The sequence below is a fragment of the Bison bison genome, unplaced genomic scaffold (assembly GCF_000754665.1).
Source record: "Bison bison bison isolate TAMUID 2011002044 unplaced genomic scaffold, Bison_UMD1.0 scf7180017864499, whole genome shotgun sequence".
Lineage (NCBI taxonomy): Eukaryota > Metazoa > Chordata > Mammalia > Artiodactyla > Bovidae > Bison > Bison bison.
Genome location: NW_011495058.1, coordinates 4,585,754 through 4,606,086, shown reverse-complemented (window position 1 = coordinate 4,606,086; position 20,333 = coordinate 4,585,754). Strand labels below are relative to the sequence as shown.

Here is a 20,333-nt window from a genome sequence, read left to right as displayed (position 1 = left end):
TCCATACATGACCACTGGGAAAACCATAGCCTTGACTGGACGGACCTTTGTTGGCAAAGTAACGTCTCTGCTTTTCAATATGCTGTGTAGGTTGGTCATAACTTTCCTTCCAAAGAGTAAGCGTCTTTTAATTTCATGGCTGCAATCACCATCTACAGTGATTCTGGAGCCCAGAAAAATAAAGTCCGACACCGTTTCCACTGTTTCCACATCTACTTCCCACGAAGTGATGGGACCAGATGTCATGATCTTCGTTTTCCGAATGTTGAGCTTTAAGCCAACTTTTTCACTCTCCTCTTTCACTTTCATCAAGAGGCTCTTTAGTTCCTCTTCACTTTCTGCCATAAGGGTGGTGTCATCTGCATATCTGAGATTATTGATATTTCTCCCAGCAATCTTAATTCCAGCTTGTGCTTCTTCCAGCCCAGCGTTTCTCATGATGTACTCTGCATAGAAGTTCAATAAGCAGGGTGACAATATACAGCCTTGACGTACTTCTTTTCCTATTTGGAACCAGTCTGTTGTTCCATGTCCAGTTCTAACTGCTGCTTCCTGACCTGCATATAGGTTTCTCTATACTTCTTCAATGCTACCAAAAAACACTCAAATAGAAACCGACTGTGTTACTTTTGAAAAGTATCTCTCAGACAGTTCTGGTAATAGCTGTTTTCTTTTTTTTCTTAACACAACAAAGAGAACATCTGGGCCCCAGAGAACACTGAGTACTGCTTCAATTCCCCTTGACTCTGGCCCTCCCTTCTAACTATGGTTTCAAGCAAAGCACTTCACACTGCTATCTCCATTCCTCATCGGTGGAAAGGAAGAATGTCAGGCTCTGGCGTCTTGAAGTACACATTCCCGGGGTGGGGGGGGCTCCCTGGGGGAGTCTCACTGGCCCCCTCTTTCCCCACACACTCATGTTCACTCTCACAGGCTAGGACACCAGGTCATTTTTATGATGCGGCTTCAGTATCCAATAAACTTAAGTCACTGCTGTAAGATATACAGGCTAACCTCTTCTAAATGAAGCCTAGAAGCTAGAAATGAATCCCAAAATGAAAACAGGAATATAATGTTTCTAGAGGAAAAAAAATACTTCTAGCAAACAACCTATATCATGTTTCTTGACTTGTAATTTAAATCAAATCCTTGAGGCCTCTTACACCTGAGGTTCCTTAGAGAAGGGGCAGTTTCAGGGTGAATCGCTGGGTGGGACAGCAGCTTCTCTACTGGATGAGACTGAAAACAGACCCTGAGGCAGGCGGGCCCAGCACAGCCCCAGTGAGGTCTGAGAGCTGCGTCTATGGGGAAAGCAGGCAGACATCCCTGGACCTCTGGCTTTCCACTTACTATTTTCAAAATGCATGTTTACAGCCAACACCTTCATCTGAGCAAAAGAACCTCTTGGACACACGACACTCAACAGCACACACAACATGAAATCAAAATCAGCAAAAGGGATGCAGGAAATGCTCAGCATACAATGTTCAGCAAAACAGAAGCCAAGTGTAAGAGAACTATATTATAAGCATACTGTGTGTGCGTGTGTGTGTGCGTGTGTTCAAACACATGCATGCACGTTTACATGCATAGGAAAAAACTGCAGAAATATCCCATAAAATTAAGGGGAAATGGTAGGATGTGTTCTTGTCTTTATACCCTTATCTTTGTTATCCAAATAGCCTACACTGATTATAATGAAGAAAAAAAACAGTCTGTTCTTGTTTAAGGAAAGAAAAGCAATACGGAGAACAGTACCTACTTGAGGGCTCACTATGTGCAGGACTCCTGCTCATCAGGTCTTACACACTGACCTCAGTCAATCTTCACCATAAGCCGACAGGGTGGGTACTTGGGGTGGCATTCCGGTATGTCCACGTGACTCTATCAAAGGGCCTCCTGCAATGGGCACCTGAAAAAGCAGGGACCAACAAAGGAAGGACCCTGTTTAGAGACAAGCCCAGAAAGCCAGCTCTCAGGCAGCGTGACTGCACGCAAGGAGGATGCCCCGGCAGAAAACTTCTGCCTTTTTGCTCTTGTGACAGCCCATGCAGAGATGCCCTCTGCACCTCTAAGGCAGAGATGTCACAGGATGTGGGTGAGTAGAACCAAAGGAGAGGCACAAAGGAATGAACTCAGCATGCATCAGACACTCACCTAACATGGAGCTAGGACCAGAGACAGGCTGAGTAAGTCTCTGCCCAACGCTGAAAGATGTGAGAACTAGTCATAAACAAATGGTAAGAGGAAACACACACTCAAAGGAGACGCAGTTACCTGTGGCAGGCGGCAGGACAGAAGGCTGGAAGACCTTACTGAGGGGACAGAAGCACTGAAGAGCGTGCTGTGCATGGGCAAATGCACCAGCGCGATGAAGATGAAACATCTGCTGGGTATACTACTGGAAATCTGGAATCTGAAAGTGGAATAACTGAACACAAAGGCCATGCCACCCAAAATAAGAGAAGCACTGAGCAGCTTTCTAACACACCCTTTTTCTATCAGGACTTTACCACACAGGTCAACGCATCAAGCAGTTCCATGACACCACCCCTTCACGAGGCTCTTCTGTCTGCTTCCCTGTGCAGGAAGATGGGTAGCTCAGGAGGGACTCAGGAATTCTATAGTACTGTAGTATTTGCTACTGAAAAAAATCCATGTATAGATGAATCTGCGCAGTTCAAGGTTGTATTGTGGAAGAGCCAATAATGCTTTCTTTCCTTTTTCTTCTTTTTAAAAAATTCTGTTCATGATTTTATAAAGGCAAAAGCCAGAGGTAGCACAGCCTTTCGGACATCTTTGTCAGCACTCTAGCACCAGCAAGTGCCATTATTACTGTTTTGCCTACAGCGACACCTGCAGATCCAGAGCATAACTGCAGGACCTATTGCCACCAAAGTGGGACCAGACACAGAGATGGGATCAGAGGCAAACCCCACCCACCAGCTGCTCTGAGAGGTGTCCGATGTAGCCATTAGGATGTTGATAGTACTGATTTTGCATCCCTCTCCTTCCACAGCAACAGTAATGTCATCAGCATTTCTGAAAGTTTCCCAGCAGTATCCCTAGAAGTCCTTTGAGCACAGTTCACTGGGTCAAGTACAATAGAAACACTGGGACTCGAAGCAGTACTTTTTACAGTATCTTCACTTCAGACACTGTGAAGCTGTGAAGCTTCATATACTGTGAAGTTCCCCTGCAGAAAGTAAGCATGTTCTCAAAGCTATCTTGTATGGACAAGGAAATCTGTGTGCCCAAATGCTCTCTTCTCTAAGGAATAAAACTGGGCATCTTAAGCCCTGAGGTGGCATGTGTTAAAAATCTGCACATTATTTTATGTATAAGCAAAAATGTACACTGCAAAAACTTTAACCTGTGGTTGGCAGGGCCTACGTTGGGGACAAGGAGTTGACTCCAAAGAATGATTTGCCTGTAGACTGAGAGAAGCTGCCATCACCACTACCCAACATTGGGCAGAACCACCAGCAAACAGGTAGCAAGCAGGAGGAATCAGAAATCAGTCATCTCAAACTGGAAATCAGACTCTAGGTAACTGGTTTTTGGACAGGGTACCCAGGAAAGGCAGTGCTCCTGTGTGGCTACCTCAAGAGTAACTGTCTTAGGTTATTTAATTAACAGAATCCCCAGATCTACAGGGGCTTCCTTGATGGCTCAAACAGTAAAGAATCTGCCCGCAATGCGGGAGACCTGGGTTCGATCCCTGGGTTGAGAAGATCCCCTGGAGAAGGGAACGGCACCCACTCAGTATTCTGGCCTGGAGAATTCCATGGACAGAGGAGCCTGGCAGGCTCATGGAGTCATAAAGAGTCAGACACCACTGAGCGACTTTCACTTTCTTTCTTTCGCTTTCCAGATCTACAGTTCACAGGATAAGTGATTCTGGGCACTGACTGGAGGGACTAGGGGGACAAGGATGGCTTTCATGTTCCATTTCAGAGCTGCCCCAGCAGTGTCTGTCAGAACGAGCTAGAGATCTGGACCACAATTTCTTATTTTGTTCATGGAAAATCAGCAAGTACCTGAAGGCCAAGAAGGTTCAGTCCCTGGAACCACTGAGCCTGTAGCATCAGTCTAAGGTTTTCTGGGACACACCCAAGTCTTCAGTCTATACTTACACCAGGGTAGGATTCACAAAACCCAGAACACAACTCTTCGGTCTAAGAATAGGGTCTCTGCAAAACAACAAGGCAGCTATTCTAATCTATTACTCACGAATCAAAAATAAACCCCCTCTTTTAATAGAGTTTTTAGACATAAAAAGAATGCAAAAAATTAGTAAAATGAAGTATACAAATCATTATAGAAAAATTAGAAAATATAGTAAGGAAGAACAAAGGCAATGAAAACCACTCACAATTCCACTCATAACGTATTTCCTTCCAGGCTTTTCTCACACATACAGTTAACCCCCTCTTGAACACATGGTGGTTACAGGCACTGATCCTCCATGCAGTCGACCTCAGCCTTTCAGACTCTGCTGTCTTGCCCCAATCTGTCTCCAAAAAATTCATTTTCCCCAGAACAGGTCACAGGCACAGTGCAAGGAGAGGGAAGAACAGAAGGGAAGTTAAATTAGGAGGGATGAGGCAGGAGAGGTAGCCCAGGAGAGGGCAGGGAGCGGTCCTATTAAAGAGGGAAGAAAGCAGATTTGCCTAAAAACAGAAACAGGCCAGGAGCAGCATGGTCTTTCAGACACTGCCTCAGCTCATACACAAGGAGGTATCAGCTCTTCTCACCCAAATGCAAGCAGTGAAGCGCCAGGGAGCGGAACCTCTGAAAAGTGAAGACAAGTACCAACACAGGGCCTGACTGAAGCCCTTCCACTCAGTCGCTGTATGATCCTTAGTTCATTCAACAGTCACGACAGCCAGTGAGGCAGGTGCTGTAATTACCACCTTTGCATTGCAAAGGTGAAAACGGAGACACAGAAAAGTGACCCTGCTTGCCCAAGATAATACATTTACTAAATGGCAGACTCTGGGGGGAACTCTGGGTCCACAGTCCCCCGTATCAGACAACCTCTTCACGTGTCCATTAGACCAAGAGGATCGCAGGCCTGCATCTCAGCAGTTACTCTGCAGGGGAAGAACAGAATCAAGACTCTGAGGAGAAACTTCCACACGGGTAAGTAGGTCTCATGGGAAAGCATAACTCTATGAACCCAGTCCTCTAACTTTGGCTCAAGCTCTTAACTGGCTGTATGACTGTGGGCAGACTATTACCTTACCTTACAGAGAGAAAAAGGAAGAGGACTGAACTAGTTAACCTACAGCTTTCAAAATATATAAATAATGTACAACTCAATAACAAAAAAACAAAGAACCCAAACAAAAAATGGACAGGAGACCTAAACAGACATTTCTTCAGAGAAGACGTACAGATGGCCAACAGGCACATGAAAAGATGATCAAATCACTATTAGACAAATGCAAATCAAAACTACAATGATGTATCACCTCACACTGGTCAGAATGGCCATCACTAAAAAACCTACAAATAATAAATGCTGGAGAGGATGTAGAGAAAAGGCCAGCCTCCTACACTGTTGGTAAAAATGCAAATTGGTACAGCCACCATGGAGGTTCCTTAAAAAACTAAAAATAGTGTTACCACAAAATCCAGCAATACCACTCCTATATCCAGAGCATATATCCAGAGAAAATTCTAATCTGAAAAGACATATGCACCCCAGTTTACAATAGCCAAGACATGATAGCAATGCAAGTGTCCATCAACAGATGAGTGGATAAAGATGTGATACACACACATACACACACACAATGGAATGCTATTGGGCTATTAAAAAAAAAAGGAAATAATGCCATCTGCAGCAACATGGATAGACCTAGAGATTACCATACCCCATACCAAGTGAAGTAAGCCAGACAGAGAAAAACAAGTATCACAGGATATCACTCACACGTGAAATCTAAAAAAGATACAAATGAACTTATACACAGAGCAGAAGCAGACCCACAGACACAGAAAACAAACTTACAGTTAACAAAGAGAAAAGGGAAGATAAGTTGTCAGTTAACAAAGAGAAAAGGGAAGATAAGTTATAAGTTTAAATTATCAGACACATACTACTATGTAGAAAACAGATAAACAAGATCCTATATTCAGTACCTCGTAATAAACCATGATGGGGGAAAAGAAAAAGAAAGGAAAGAAGCAGCCGAGTAGAGATTCTTACTTGGGAAGAGCTAGCGGTTCCCTGGGGGCTTCAGCAGCGCCAGCATCTGCTCCCGGTGCCTCTGCCTCCCCAGAGCTGACAGCCACTTCCTGCAGGGTGCCCCGTGGGCCTGGGGGCTCCTGGGGCCCACCTGAGTCTGTGGTGGAGTCTACCTCCACCTCCTGAACCGGGGCTGGAACTGGCTCCTGCTCCGCTGTGGCAGCTGCCACCGCCGTGGCCTCCTCTTCTTCCTTCCTCCTGATTTTCTCCTCCAGCTCTTTTCTCCTCTTTTCATCATCCTGACGGGCCATGTGGTCAAAGGTTTTGAATACCTAAAATCAAACAGCAATTCAGTGTTGAGTTCATCTGCCAGTACTGTATCACACATTCTGTAGAAATACAGCAAAATCTGGTTTAAAAAAAAAAAAGAATGAAAAAGCAATAGATAAGAAGATGTTCCCACTAGCAAAATGGAAATGCACTTCAAATTCACCAAAAGCCACTACGAAAACAATCTTTAACAGGGGAATTCCAAAAATCAATGAAAAAGTGAAACTTTTACAAGCCAAGGCTCACAATATTTACACACCTATGAGCCCAATATTTACGTCAAAAGACGTGTAACTAAATGGTCTCATCTGTCATTACTTCTACAGCCCCAGAGAGTCTTGTTCAAAATGCAAAGAACCCATTGTCCTGGTGCTGGGAGCTATAAAGGCCCCAACAACTCAGATGCAAAAAGGGAAGATGGGGAATTGGTTGAATTTCAGTCCACAGTGCAGGCTGGCTCACTGGGTTGCTGCTATCGTCCTACACTGCATGGGAGGAGGGACAGTGCAAGTCTCACCCTGGGAATTCAAAAGACATTCATAACGTGCCTACAACTTGCCAGGAGCACCAAAAATCCAGCGACAGCTCCCACCCTTGAACAACTCAATTTTCTGGCATGTGGATCAGTCATTAATCTTTCCTGGGACACAGTCACACCCAAAAAAGTACTGCAACTCTCCATCCAAAAAGTGCACAGGAAAACGGCATATTGCATGCACTATTTAAGGGTGCACATAACCCTGAAGTGTGGCCAGGACAGACCCAGAAGTGACAAGTCTGACAGGAAAGGCTGTGATAGATACATGTGATGCCATCGGAATGTGGGTGCAAACAAGCATTCTGGCGACAGAGAGCTAAGGACATCTCTTAGAAGAAGGGGGTCTGCATCAGACCTTGAATGAAAGGTATGTCTTCCAGAGGAATGACAGGAGGAAATGTCACAGCGCCAAGGGGTGGGCTCATCAAGAAATATCTCTTATGGCAGCTGGAGACAGGAAAGCCAGAAGATCCACGTTGAAAAGTGGGTGGGAGGAGACCCTTACATTCAATCCAGCAACCATGCCCCTTGGTATTTACCAAAAGAAGATGAAAACATGTACCAATAAAAACCTGTACACGGATGTTTATAGCAACTTTATTCATAAGAGCCAAAACTTGGAGGCAACCAAGATATCCTTCAATAAATGATGGGATAAACGAACTGGTGCATCCAGACAATGGAATATTATTCTGCCATAAAAAGAAATGAGCTATCACCCATGAAGAGACATGGAGGTTATTTAAACGCATATTAGTAAAAGAAGCCAATTTGAAAATGCTACACAATGTGTGATTCCAACTATATGACACTGTGGAAAAGGCAAAACTTTGGAGACAATAAAAAGACCAGTGGTCGCCAGAGGTTGAGGGGAGAAAGGAATGAACAAGTAAGACTACACAGGATTTTTTTAGGGCAGTGAAAATACTCTGTGTGATGTCATAATGAGGGATACATGTCATCATACATTTGTCCAAATCCCATAAAGTGAACAACACTAAGAATGACCTCCAAAGTGAAGTCTGGGTTTGGGTGACTATGATATGTCAATGCAGGTCCATCCATTGTAAGAAATGCACCACTCTGGTGGGGGATATTGACAACAGGGGAAGCTGTAGGGGTGGGGGTGGCAGGGGGTAAATGGGAAATCTCTGTACTTTCCCTTCAATTTTGTTCTGAACCTAAAACTACTCTAAAAAGTAGTCTTAACAAAACAAAAATGTTTTAAAGTGTGTAGAAGTCAGTTTCCAAAGGGTTAGAATGTAGACAGGGGCTAAATAACTGCTGTGTGCACTGGGCCAGAAGACAGAACAAGAGAAGTTACAATGTCAGTGTTTTTATAAACATTCTCTCACAACCCTCAGGAAAATGCTGTTAGGAAGATAGCACTGATATTTCAAAGATGAGGGAAAACTAAGCTCAGGGGGTAACTTGCCCAAGATCCTGCCAATGAAAGAAGAAAGTAAACAATTATACAGGAAGCACACTAAACACTGAAAGGAAATGGAGGCAGAGGAAGGCAAGGGAAATCCTAAGGTTAAAAACTAGAAACAGTACCTATCTCTGCTTCTCCAGAGAACCTGAGCCCCTGACTCACTCCTCTCACACCCATGTCAATGTCACCAGACACCAGACCCACTGCCCTCAGAGCCGTTCATCTTCCTGACACACCACATCTTCATCTTAACTCCAGAAAAGAAGTAACAGAAAGGGCTCTCTCCAAACACTGGGACCTCCCTTGGACCCCAGGCCTCATACTCCTGATGACACTGTGGCCCCCACTGCCCTTGCTTACTCAGCACCCCCGGCTCCTCTAAGATGACACATGCTTCACCTCTCACATCGCCGCTGACCTCAGCACTCATTTCAGAATTCTGGATTGCGGAGCTGGAAGATGTGTCCCTGACCTCCAAGCAACCTTCTCAATTGACAGAGAGAAGAGTGAGTCTCCCAAGACTTCCCAAGAAGCTCCAGGAGGAGCAAAAAGAGCTAGCTTTCCTGACTCTCATGGGGAGGTGGGGTGGCGGGGGCGGGGGGCGAGGGGGGGGGAGGGGGTGGTAACCTTTTAAGCAGGCTTCCCAAACTGAAATCCAGAATAAACACAGGTTCAACTGAAATGAACAAAATGTCAGTCTAAATTACTGTTTTCTTAAAATACACTAATAAATAAGGGAGTGGAATACAATTTCCACATGCATCTTTCCTGCTGAAGGTCCTTCAAACTGTACAGCCTGGCTGTGCAAGCCCTTAGAACTGGGAGGAAAAATTGAAGAAGGTTTAAACCACACAAACATCCCATACCCCAAAATACCAGGGGAAAACAGGAGTTCCAGAATGGAGCACTACAATACTCCCATCCAAACTCTCTTTGCCTGAATTCTGAAAAGACCCCCAAGCACCCCACTGCCCAATGCCTCTCTGAATAAAAGAACAGCTCCCCAGGATTTACCCTGATCTACTCAACCACAATAACCAGGGGACATCTGCTCTTTTAAAGTTCCTTGGGCAATGCTGACGATTGAGAACAACTTTCAAAAAACACTACACTCCTCTTAACTACCTGCTAGAAATTGTCCCTCCTGGTTTCCATGGAACTTACTGCCCTGCCCACTTCCCTCCATCCCCCTCCCACTCCTACAGCCTCTTGCTTCTTCAATTCCTTCTCTGGGGTCCTTCCCTCCAAAAGCACCTTCTCTCTGCCGTGCTCCTTCACCTTCAGCTCCTCTCCTTCAAACCACTCAGATTCTTCTACCTCCCATGAGATTCAGTCCCACAATTCAACAGCCTATGGACAGAGACTTCTGTCTGCAATCTCCAATTCAACTTGTCTAAAACTAAGCTTCTTCCCCTAAACTCATGTGACAATTCAGTGAATACACTACTGATATTACAGTGCCATGGTCTGAAACCTTGGGTCACTGCTGGCCCATCCCACCCCTCTCTGCCTTGTTCCCTACCTCCACTTTATTAAACTGTTCACCAAGTCTTAACCTTTGAGAGTCTCTAAAACATAGCAGGTGTCTTACATACTGTTACCAGATTCATGAATTACCTCTGTCAGTTCACCTGTAAAACAAGGAGAAAGATCAACCTTTTCAGGTTGTTAGGAACAAATGACAACCTAGAACAAAAATTACATAACAACTGCTAGGTGCTCAGTAAATGTTCCTTTCTTTTTTCTGCAAAAGATCACCCTAGACAAAAGTGTTGCCACTCTACAATGGACTGGTTAAATAATAGAACAGAAAGATATGGAATCAGAAAAACGAAGTTTTGAGCTCTAGCTATATGATGAGTTTGGTCAAAACACCTGATCTGCTGAACTGGCACCCTCATTTGCCACATAAAATTCAACCTTATCTACTTCTCAGGCTTCCGTGAAATTATTCATTTGCCAAAGGATTTGCTAAAAACCATCTCTGACACACAGTTCTCTGATCACTTGGATGGTACTTAACCACTACAAGGATGAGGAACAGCCTTAAGTTTTCAAACGGAATACCAACCTCACTCCTCATTTGACCATATCATCTCTGGTTGTTATTCAAACATTCTAAGCTTTTGTTTCTTCATGCAGGCACTTAGGAAAGTAATATCGACCAACCTGAAGTGAGTAGCAAGACTTCACGAGATGAACCTTTGAAATCACTTTATAAACTGTAAAGTGCTAGACAACAGTGAGAGGTATCGCCAGCATTTCTACCTTCTCAGGTTCCTGGCTCAATGCTTGACTGAGTATCCTCTTTTGATCCCATCAAAATTCCACCCCCTCTACAAAACTTGTCTTCATTTCCAAAAGATCATTTCTATTCCTTTCCTTCCAATGGCCCTGTCAGATAACAGGCAAAGATCCCTGCTACTGTATTTCATCTCTTTAAATATAGCGTAAGTGTCCCAAGCAGAGAAACCATTATTTAACCATCCGCATAACCAGTGTATCTCCAATGCCTGCGGCGGCTGAGAGTGTGAATTCTTGCTTATTACATTTCAAATACCCCGTCAACTTCAGTGAATGATAGCCTCCAACATAAGCTTAACCTGGGATGCACAGATATATGCTCACATGTAAACTTATTAAGTACTATTATACGGTCTTCGACGTGAAAAGTCACGTTTCAAATAAGAGAACCACACCCATCACACAGCCTCCCCCTCGTCCAGTAGTCGTAGTTCTGAGGTGTGCAGGTGTCCGTGCTGCCGCCGCCCCTTCCCCAGTCTAGCCTGCACTGTTTTCATTCTCTGCCTGGCCGGCCCTGTCACTCGAAGGGGTTACGCGCTGCTGGAGCTGACCGGGCCCTACGCTTCTGACATCCAAATGCACCCTATCGGACCACGCTGCTCTAGAGCCGGCATCTCTCGCACAGGAGTAAACTGATAACAGACTAGCATCTCGGCAGAAGCCGCGGCCGCAGGAGGCGGGTCCGGGGAAGCGCCAGAGAATGAACTGAGGTCGGCAGCGGAGGAAGCGGCGGGCTCGCAGGAGCCTGAGCTCCCAGAGGGTGGGGGACTACGGGAGCGGGTTCGCGGGGATCGGGGCTCCCACGATCTTCCCCCACCTCCCCCCGAGGTTCCCGCCCACCGCGCGTTACCTGCAGCACCAGCGCCTGCGCTGCCCCCGGGGGAAAGCCCATGCGGTCCGACGGGTGGCGCAGCAGGCGGTAGAAGTCCGTTTTGCGGTAGAGGAAGCCGAAAAGCACACGCAGGAAGTCCTGAACGTTGCCCACGTGCTGCAAGATGCCCAGCAGGGCCTGATCGTACAGCTCGGCCGCCCCGGGCTCCATGGCGTCGCCGGCCAGAGGAAAGCTCACTCACTGCGGGCGCGGCCCGGACGCCGGCCTATGGCCACTTCCGGTGCTCTGCAGTAACGGCCTCGGCCGCTAGCGCGCCCGGGAAACTTCCGGTCCGCTCTTGTTCGCCCCCGCGGTGGAGATGGGCTGGACTGCGCTGGAGCCGACTGGACCCAGGCACCGCCCCTATTGCCCCCGGGCTTCTCGGGCGGTCTCGCTGAGGAGCAGAAGTGGGCCGCGAAGCGCAAGAGGGCCCGGGGCTGCGGCATTGAGGGCGCCTAGTGGCCATGTTGGAAACTGGCAGAAAAGTTGTAGCGCGGGCAACAACTGTTACGTGAGCCACGCTGTTGTCACGTGGTTTGTGGGCTGTGTTCCAGACTGGATATCCAGAAACTAGGCGGGACAGCGAGAACCCTTTGCTTGCGAGTCCCAAGAGGAAACTGAGACCTTTCTGTTGGTGTGTTTCCCGTTACTAACGTAGTCGTGGGTGAAATGCAAGGTGATGTGCATAAATAAAAGAAGACAAGATTGTCAAGTGAGTGCATGTACCAGTATTAAATGGAAAGAGCTAGATGCAGAATAATCTGGTGTGCCATCCTGTGAAATATACATATACGCATATATATGTGTGTGTGTAGTATATATGCGTATGCATAGTATATATATATATATATATATACACAGCATGTATACATGTTCTAAGTGTCTTTCAAAGCATAATCTGAAACTCAAAACATAACACTTACTCAAATATATAATGAACACATCAGAGATTTATCCATTTTAATTAACAGTAACCAATGATATGATAAAGCTAGTTTGAAGAAGCTTTTCGAGAAACTGGGTATTTATAACGCTTTCAGAAAACAGAGTAAGATGGCTAGATTGGATACAATGCTGGCTGGTGTCCTATCAAATGATGTAGATTATCTTTCCTAGTGGATAGAAATGATTTGCATCTCTACTGGCCTGAAATCTACAAGTTAACATGTATCTTCATAGTGTATGGACTCTAATGAATTGTAAACAAAGTCAAACTCATAAATTGCTCTAGAGCAGCGGTTCTGAAACTTTTTGGACTTAGGGCCTATTTACAGGGGATTCCCTGAGGGTCCAGTGGTTAGGACTCTGCACTCTCACATCAGAGTGCCCAGGTTCAATTCCTGGTCCAGGAACTAAGATCCCACAAGTGTGGCCATGGCCAAAAGGAGGGAAAAAAAAAAAGACCCATTTTCATTCTTAAAATATATCAAAGACTCTTTGGAGTCTTCCATAAATTTTATGTGTATTCTGTTTATTGATAGTTACCATATTGGACATAAAAACAGAAAATGTTTAAATATTTATGCATTTTAACATAATAAAAACATGTTAACATATTTTTGTAAAGAAGTAAGGTTCTTCAGAGCAGTAAAAGTTTATGAGAAACAAAGCATCCTTTTAAATTTTTGCAAATCTCTTTACTATCTAGCTTAATTGAATTGAAGACAGCCAGATTCTCACATCTGCTGCATTCACTGCATTGCAGTATGGTGTTTTGATTGAAGTATGAGAAACCCAGTCTTATACAAATAGCAGTTTAATTGCCTTTTCAAATAAATGTGAGGAGTATTCTTGGAAACTACATCAACATTCAACAAATTGTAGTTTCTTAAAGATTAGTTGCACTGTGAAATCTGAAATTGTATCAGTAAATGTCTCCTACTTTGTCACATTAATATCCATTGGTCTGTCCTAATACTTTGAGTGGATCTTTGTTCACAATCTAGTCTCTGTATACACAACACAGAGCAAGGAGAGATGGAAGAAAGAGGCAGACCACTTCAGACTGATAGGTAGGAGGTTTAATAAGCAAGGAAAGTTACTTGTCCTGGGCAGCCACAAGACCAGTGTATTTTCACGTCCACTTTGCCAGAATCGCAAATGTTTATACAGACACCTTAACTGGGTTCAATCACATACACTGTCCAGATGGTCTCAAAAACACCTTCCTCTCTCAAGGTGTTGAGAGGAAGATGTTGTTGAAAACAACTCTCGCTGTGAGAATGGTACGCAGAGCAGCAGAGCATACATTACAAGGACAGAGGAAGGCGTGAGGAGTCTCCCATTGCCTGGGTCTAGCCAGAGGGTCAACCAGGGATCGTGTTCTGCTGAATACCCACAACAAACTTTTACACACATGATTTTGTAAAATCAGAATGGAATAAAGAATGTGATGCAAGAATCTTAACTATATTAAAAATGTATAAGGGCTTCCCTGGTGGTCCAGGGGTTAAGAATCCTGCCAATGCAAGAGAAACGAGTTCAATCCCTGGTCTGGGAATATTCCACATGCTGCAGAACAACTAAACCCGTGCCCCACTACTACTGAACCCATGCACCTAGAGCCTGTGCTCTGCAACAACAGAAGCCACTGCAATGAGAAGCCCACGCACCACAACTAAAGAGTAGCCCCTGATCTCGCAACTAGAGAAGGCCTGAAGGCAGAAACAAAGACCTAGCTCAGTCAAAAATAAATAAATAAATATTTTTTCAATGTATGAAGCAGCTTCTCTGAAAGGGATACTGACCCCATCTGAAAGATGCTAACCCAAGTAACTTTGGAAAGGAATGATGTCTGTAAGACTAAAGGCAAAAGGAATTGCATGTAAACACTAAATTCTAAAGTTGTTTTCCACAGGAGTGTAGGTTATCATTTCTCAGACTCCTACATATGTATAAAGGTAATCAACAACTAAGTAAATGGTGAGGGTTGTGGAGCCCAGCTTCTCATTAGTGGCATGAGAGGCTACAGAGAAGCAAGAAAGGAGTCTAGAATGATTCATGTGATTATGGGTTATAACTGGAGGTATCAGCATAAAATCCTGTTTAGCTTAATGTAGATACAGATGGCTTTTCATAGAAATACTTCTAGAAATGTGTACATATACAGGTCAGTATTCACATATGTATGCCCTTGCTCTCTCAGCTGAGAGGATCAGAAGCAACAAAGCCCCAGCAGCAAAACACACTGAACACCCAGATCCTGATTTCTAATCTTATCTCCAGATGAAGGACTGGAACTCCTGGGAGAAATGGCTGACTCTAGGACTGGGATAGAAATATACAAGTTGAGCCTATACTATCTTATAATGCCAGGAAGTACAAAAGTGCTCAAAAAGTGGGGGAACCCCACAGTGAAAGGAATACATCAAAGGGACCTAGGAGCCAACTGGAAGAGTTCCCAATGGCCAAATGTGGAGCAAATAGTCACTATATTAAAACCCAAAGTAAAAAATGAGCATCCTTGGTTCCATACTGATAAAGATAGCATACTGAATAAATAATAAATGGAGAACAATTTTCCTGTTCAGAAGAGTTCCAAATAATTTATGTAAACACTCCACCCTCCAGGAAGTAGAGCATAACCACTCACCCTTAAGTGTGGGCTGTGCATAGCAACTTCGCTGCAAAGAGTGCACCACGCAAACAGGTGCAAGATAAGTGTACAGAGGAGACACCTGGCCAACACAACCTCAGCCAGGTGGTCAGGGCCAGTGTGACAGCGACAAGTTACGGTGACTGCAGGCACCCTTGACACAATAGGCTGAGACCGGCTCTCTGCCTCGTGATCTCCCTCCGAAAAACCCATCACCTTTGTCTAATCGGGAGAAACACTAGACAAACCCCATTTGAAGGACATTCTTTAAAATGCCTGACCAATCTTCAACTGTCCGGGTCACCAAAAACAAAGAAAAGGAGAGCCTGAAACACTGTCACAAACAAAAGGAGCCTAAGTAGACATAACAACAGTGTTGTGGAGTGTCCTGGACAGGATCCTGGCTCAGGAAAAGGACCCTGGGTAAAATTGTGGAAATATAAACAAAATATGGATTTGGGTTAGTAGTAATTATCAGTACTGGTTCATTCATGGTACACTGACAAGTGTTATCACACTAATGTGTTACTCAAGTAAATTTTGGGGGGCGGGCGGGGGGCATACAGGAACTCTCTGTATTATCTTTGTAATTTTTCTGTAAAACTATTCTAAAATAAAAAAAGTTTTCTTTTAAAAAAGTATTTTTTAGAAAGGGATAACAACCTATAACCCCACTGCCCTCCCTCCCAGAAACAAGTGGAGCGTTGTGTTGGTATTGGTGCAGGGAAAGAGGCGCCCTTATCCCCTGCTGGTGGAGGTGTGAATAGGGCAGACGCCCTGGAAGACACTAGTCTGTATCCATTCAGTGCTACAGCGATGGTAGCTCCCCACACATAGACAGGAGACGTGTAAACACCTGCTCATCACACAGGTCCATGGTTCCATACCTGAAATCCCATACGCAAGCTGAATTTCAGAATTTAGAACGTTTTTTTAGAAAGGTAATTTGATGCTTACAGTACATTAGATATTAGACCTCATCAGGATCTGGGGAAGCAACATGAAATCAAACTTGTTAATGTGCTGAAATATATGACTATTCACATCAAGTTGGCTGAAGAGTGTAAGTATGCTGTTTATGGGGGAAAAAAAAAAAAAGAGAGAAGTGTTAGTCACTCAGTTGTGTCTGACTCTTTGCAACCCCGTGGACTATAGCCTGCCAGGCTCCTCTGTCCATGGAATTCTCCAGGCAGGAATACTGGAGTGGGTTGCCATTTCCCTCTCCAGGGGATCTTCCCATCCCAAGGATAGAACCTGAATCTCCTGCATTGCAGGCAAATTCTTTACCATCTGAGCCACCAGGGAAACCTATTTATAAAGAGTATAAATAGATACATCGTGTCTGATCAGTCTTTGCTATGAAATGAGTTTGTCCCAAACTTACAAAAGAAAAAAACAAACACACTAGGTTTTCAGAGTTCTGGGGGTTCTGAAATTCCACATAAGTGACTGTGGACTTATAGCAGAAAAAATAATTCAGGACAATGTGATTGCCCACTAGCAGGGGAATGGATAAAAAAACATCCTGTTCATTCACACAATGGAAAGCTGTGTCACAGTTAAAATGATTGGATTAGATCTCCATGTATTGTCACGAATAAATCGAAAAAATGTATGCTGCATAAAAAAAAAAAAACCTCATTGCAAAAGGATAGGTCACGTATGGTATCAATTAAGGAAAATTTTAAATGTGAACAAATATGTTGTTCACATATATGGAACTAAAGTTTTAAAACTTGCATGAGGAGGACACATGTCAAATTCAAGAGATGGATTTGGACTAGGTCACACCCAAGCCATCACGTGGCACCTCTATCACAGTCAGTGTCCTTATGGGTGAGATCTGGTGGCTAGAGGATGACCGATGGTGGACGGTCCTGTGGAGACAGCCTCTCTCAGGGCCTGGGGGAAGGATAAGTCAAAGGACCCCCAGGAGGAGCCTTCATGGCCCCTCAGGTCATGGCTGATGAGCTTGGACAGGGGCTCTGGCCCCATCAGAACTTCTGCCTGTTCTCTGATGGAGAGCTCTCGAGGCCTCCTACACTCTTGGCAGGATGTTCAAAGCTGTAGTTGACGTAGACACCATAATCAGTGCTCATCTGGGCGGAGTGCTTTGAGCAAGAGGTCTCCTTGGCCGCAGCTGCCTCCTCCTGCTGCTTCTGCTGCTGCACCAGAGCTGGGTTGACATCAGGCCCTGCAGAGGGACAGACACGAGCAACGCGGTCAGGGAGGCAGCATGCTGGGTGCGGGATGCAGGCATGTGTTGGAGCCTCAAATGGAAGTTCTAGAGAGGGAGAGCTAAGTCCTAAGCCCCCCACCTCCCATCACTGCCCTTCACCCCAGCCCTCACTTCACCACACCCCCCAAAAGCTGGTAACTGTCAGTTGCCACCCACGCCCAGCCCCTGGTCCCCTCTGCCTTCCAGTGCAGGTCCCTGCCATCCGGGGGTCTGGCAGGGGAAGCCCTAAGCCACCCATAGCCAGTGACTCCCTCCCCCTCCTCTCTTCCTTGGACACGCTGTGCAAGCATTCCTTGCTGAGAGAAGCCATTCCTCACTGTCATCAGACTCAGGTCACAGAGGGGACCCGGATCCCTGTGCCTGCCACTCGCCTCTCTGTCAGGATCCCAGCCACTCTCCAGGGGGTGGGCCACTCAGAATCTCCAAGGGGTGGCCGTGACCTATGGGACCTGTGGCTCCCCAGCCAGGTAGCCTCTGGGGAGGTCCCCAACAACCACATTCTCCTCTTCCAAAGGGGGTCAGGAAGTTTCTACAAGACTGGGGTGCCTTGCGGAGGGGTGCCGGTGCTGTGTGGCCTCCAAATACACTGCATGTGACCAGCTCTATTACTGGGATGGAGGGGTCTCAGGTTCCTCATCTGTGAAATGGGGATGAAAACATCACCTACCTCCAGGGATGATAAGAGAATTAATATATATTTACTAGCACACAAACACACTCTTCTATTAATATAAATGGTCCATCTAAAACTACCATTATTAGTCCTGGTGTCAGGGAACAGTGCAAAATTGAACTCTCAGCTTGCCCACCCTATGAGGGAACGCTCCATCCAGGGGTCCTGTTTAAATCTCTGTGGAGGGATGGGGTGTGTAAATAACTGTGCTCAGTAGGGACTTTTCTAGTGGTCCACTGGTTGGGAGTCAGCCTGCTAATGCTGGGGACACAGGTTTGACCCCTGGTCCAGGAACTAAGATCCCACATGTCTCGGGGTAACTAAGCTCATGCACCACAACCACTGAAGCCCATGTACTCTAGAGCCTGTGCCCCGCAACAAGAGAAGACCACGCACCACAAGTAGAGAGTAGCCCCTGCTCGCTGCACCTAGAGAAAGCCCACAGCAACAAAGACCCAGAGCAGCCAATAAATAATTCTTTAAAAAAGAATAACTGTGTTCTACAGTAAGCTCCAGGAGTTGGTGATGGACAGGGAAGCCCGGCATGCTGCAGTCCATGGGGTCGCAAAGAATCAGACTTGACTGAGCTGAACTGAACTGAATGCTCTACAGTGAGGAAACAAAAATGTACATGTTGCTAATAGGAGTTTAAATGGTAAAACTTCTTAGAGGGTGTTAACAGTTGGAATGAACAATCAGTATTCATGGACTGAACTTTCTCTAGGATATATTGGAGAATGAGGTCAAAGATTCAGCCACAAAGGATAGTCATTGCAGCACTGACAATAACATGCAAAGTCAGAAATAGTCTAGTTCTAGCTCTATTTCAGTCGCTCAGTAGTGTCCAGCTCTTTGTGACCCCATGGACTGCAACACACCAGGCTTCCCTGTCCATCACCAACTCCTGGAGTTTGCTCAAAGTCATGTCCATCAAGTTGGTGATGCCAGAAACAGTCTAATGTCCAGCAACTGGGGGCTGGCTAAATGGACTGTGGCCAATCCATACAAAAGGATATGTTTTTCAACTGCAAGTTGTCACCCATGAATGACTCATGAAATCAATTTCTCAGATAACACCGGAATTTTTAAAAAAATCAATGATAGAATAGAACAGAAAATACCTGAAGCTTCTTAGGCAGTGTTATTTTGTGAAAGGCCTGTTCTACTCTGCATGTCCATGTCCATACCTGTACATATCTCCTCTCAATGTGAAAATCTATTTTTGCTCAAGTCATGATCAAAAGTTCAATGGCATGCAGCAGAGAACCATATGGCCACTGAATATGTTTGAAATGCACATCTGACCCCAAAAAGATGCTTTCATATGCTAAATGAAAAACTGTAGTTTCCAAACCAGGAGAAATGGTGTGCCCACAATTTGGGGCAGTACCTGTTCCAGGTGAGGGGGGGCTGTGAGTGTTCCTGGCATTTTGCCTGTGGCTTGGAATCTTGTGGGAGGGGCCTGGCACTCACCCAGGTAGCTGAGGATGACGGGCAGGAAGACCAGGCCATGCAGCAGGCCCAGCACAGTGATGAGGAGGTTGAGACGGAAGAAAAAGATCTGGATGAGCTGCGCCTTGGCCAGGCCCAGGACAAGGATGCCAGGCAGGTTGGTCATGGCTACTCCTGCAAACACCTGGGGGTCACAAGCAGGTGTCAGACTGGGCACGGGGTGGCTGGCCAAGGACCATGCAAGGCAGCCTATCACTCACCGCACTGCCCATGGAGATGGTGGCCTCCTTAGCCCTCTCCAGCCGGGTGGGCTTGGTGCTGATGGCAAAGGAGCGGGTGATATGGGACACAAACTCCACAGAGATGCCCACCGCCTGAGGGAAGAAAGGGGGCTTCAGCCACCCAAGGGCAGGGGCAGGGGCCTCCACCCAGGCCAGCAGGCAGCACCTAGACTCTAGAAAGAATTGGGAGCCTCGTTTCCCACACTAGAGCCCTGACACTCCAGCCGGCGGGTTACCGTGACCAGGTTGATGAGGGACACAGCATTGTAGCTGATGTCCCAGAGCATCATGAAGCCCACAGTGTCCACCAGGATCATGATGATAGAGAAGAGGTTGAGGAGGCCAGAGCGGACGTCCATGCCCAGCAGGAAGCAGCAGACGACAAAGGTGGGCACCAGGCAGATGGTGAGCATAAAGAG

The 20,333-nt window shown here is 45.7% G+C and overlaps 2 protein-coding genes across 2 annotated transcripts in view; both read right to left on the bottom strand.

Annotated features, from left to right (window-relative positions):
- NUDCD3 (NudC domain containing 3) overlaps positions 1 to 11,947 on the bottom strand; it is a 70,800-nt gene extending 58,853 nt beyond the window's left edge. The window contains exons 1-2 of the mRNA XM_010829048.1: positions 11,654 to 11,947; positions 6,218 to 6,528 (exon numbers count right to left, since the gene is read on the bottom strand). Of these exons, the coding sequence (XP_010827350.1) occupies positions 6,218 to 6,528; positions 11,654 to 11,845 (503 nt within the window). The 5' untranslated portion in view covers positions 11,846 to 11,947. The remainder of the gene's footprint in view (positions 1 to 6,217; positions 6,529 to 11,653) is intronic.
- A 4,631-nt stretch (positions 11,948 to 16,578) lies between these two features.
- The window catches only part of NPC1L1 (NPC1-like 1), a 21,958-nt gene continuing 18,203 nt past the window's right edge, over positions 16,579 to 20,333 (bottom strand). The window contains exons 17-20 of the mRNA XM_010829047.1: positions 20,151 to 20,333; positions 19,894 to 20,007; positions 19,655 to 19,817; positions 16,579 to 17,463 (exon numbers count right to left, since the gene is read on the bottom strand). The exon at positions 20,151 to 20,333 is cut by the window's right edge and continues 7 nt beyond it. Of these exons, the coding sequence (XP_010827349.1) occupies positions 17,264 to 17,463; positions 19,655 to 19,817; positions 19,894 to 20,007; positions 20,151 to 20,333 (660 nt within the window). The 3' untranslated portion in view covers positions 16,579 to 17,263. The remainder of the gene's footprint in view (positions 17,464 to 19,654; positions 19,818 to 19,893; positions 20,008 to 20,150) is intronic.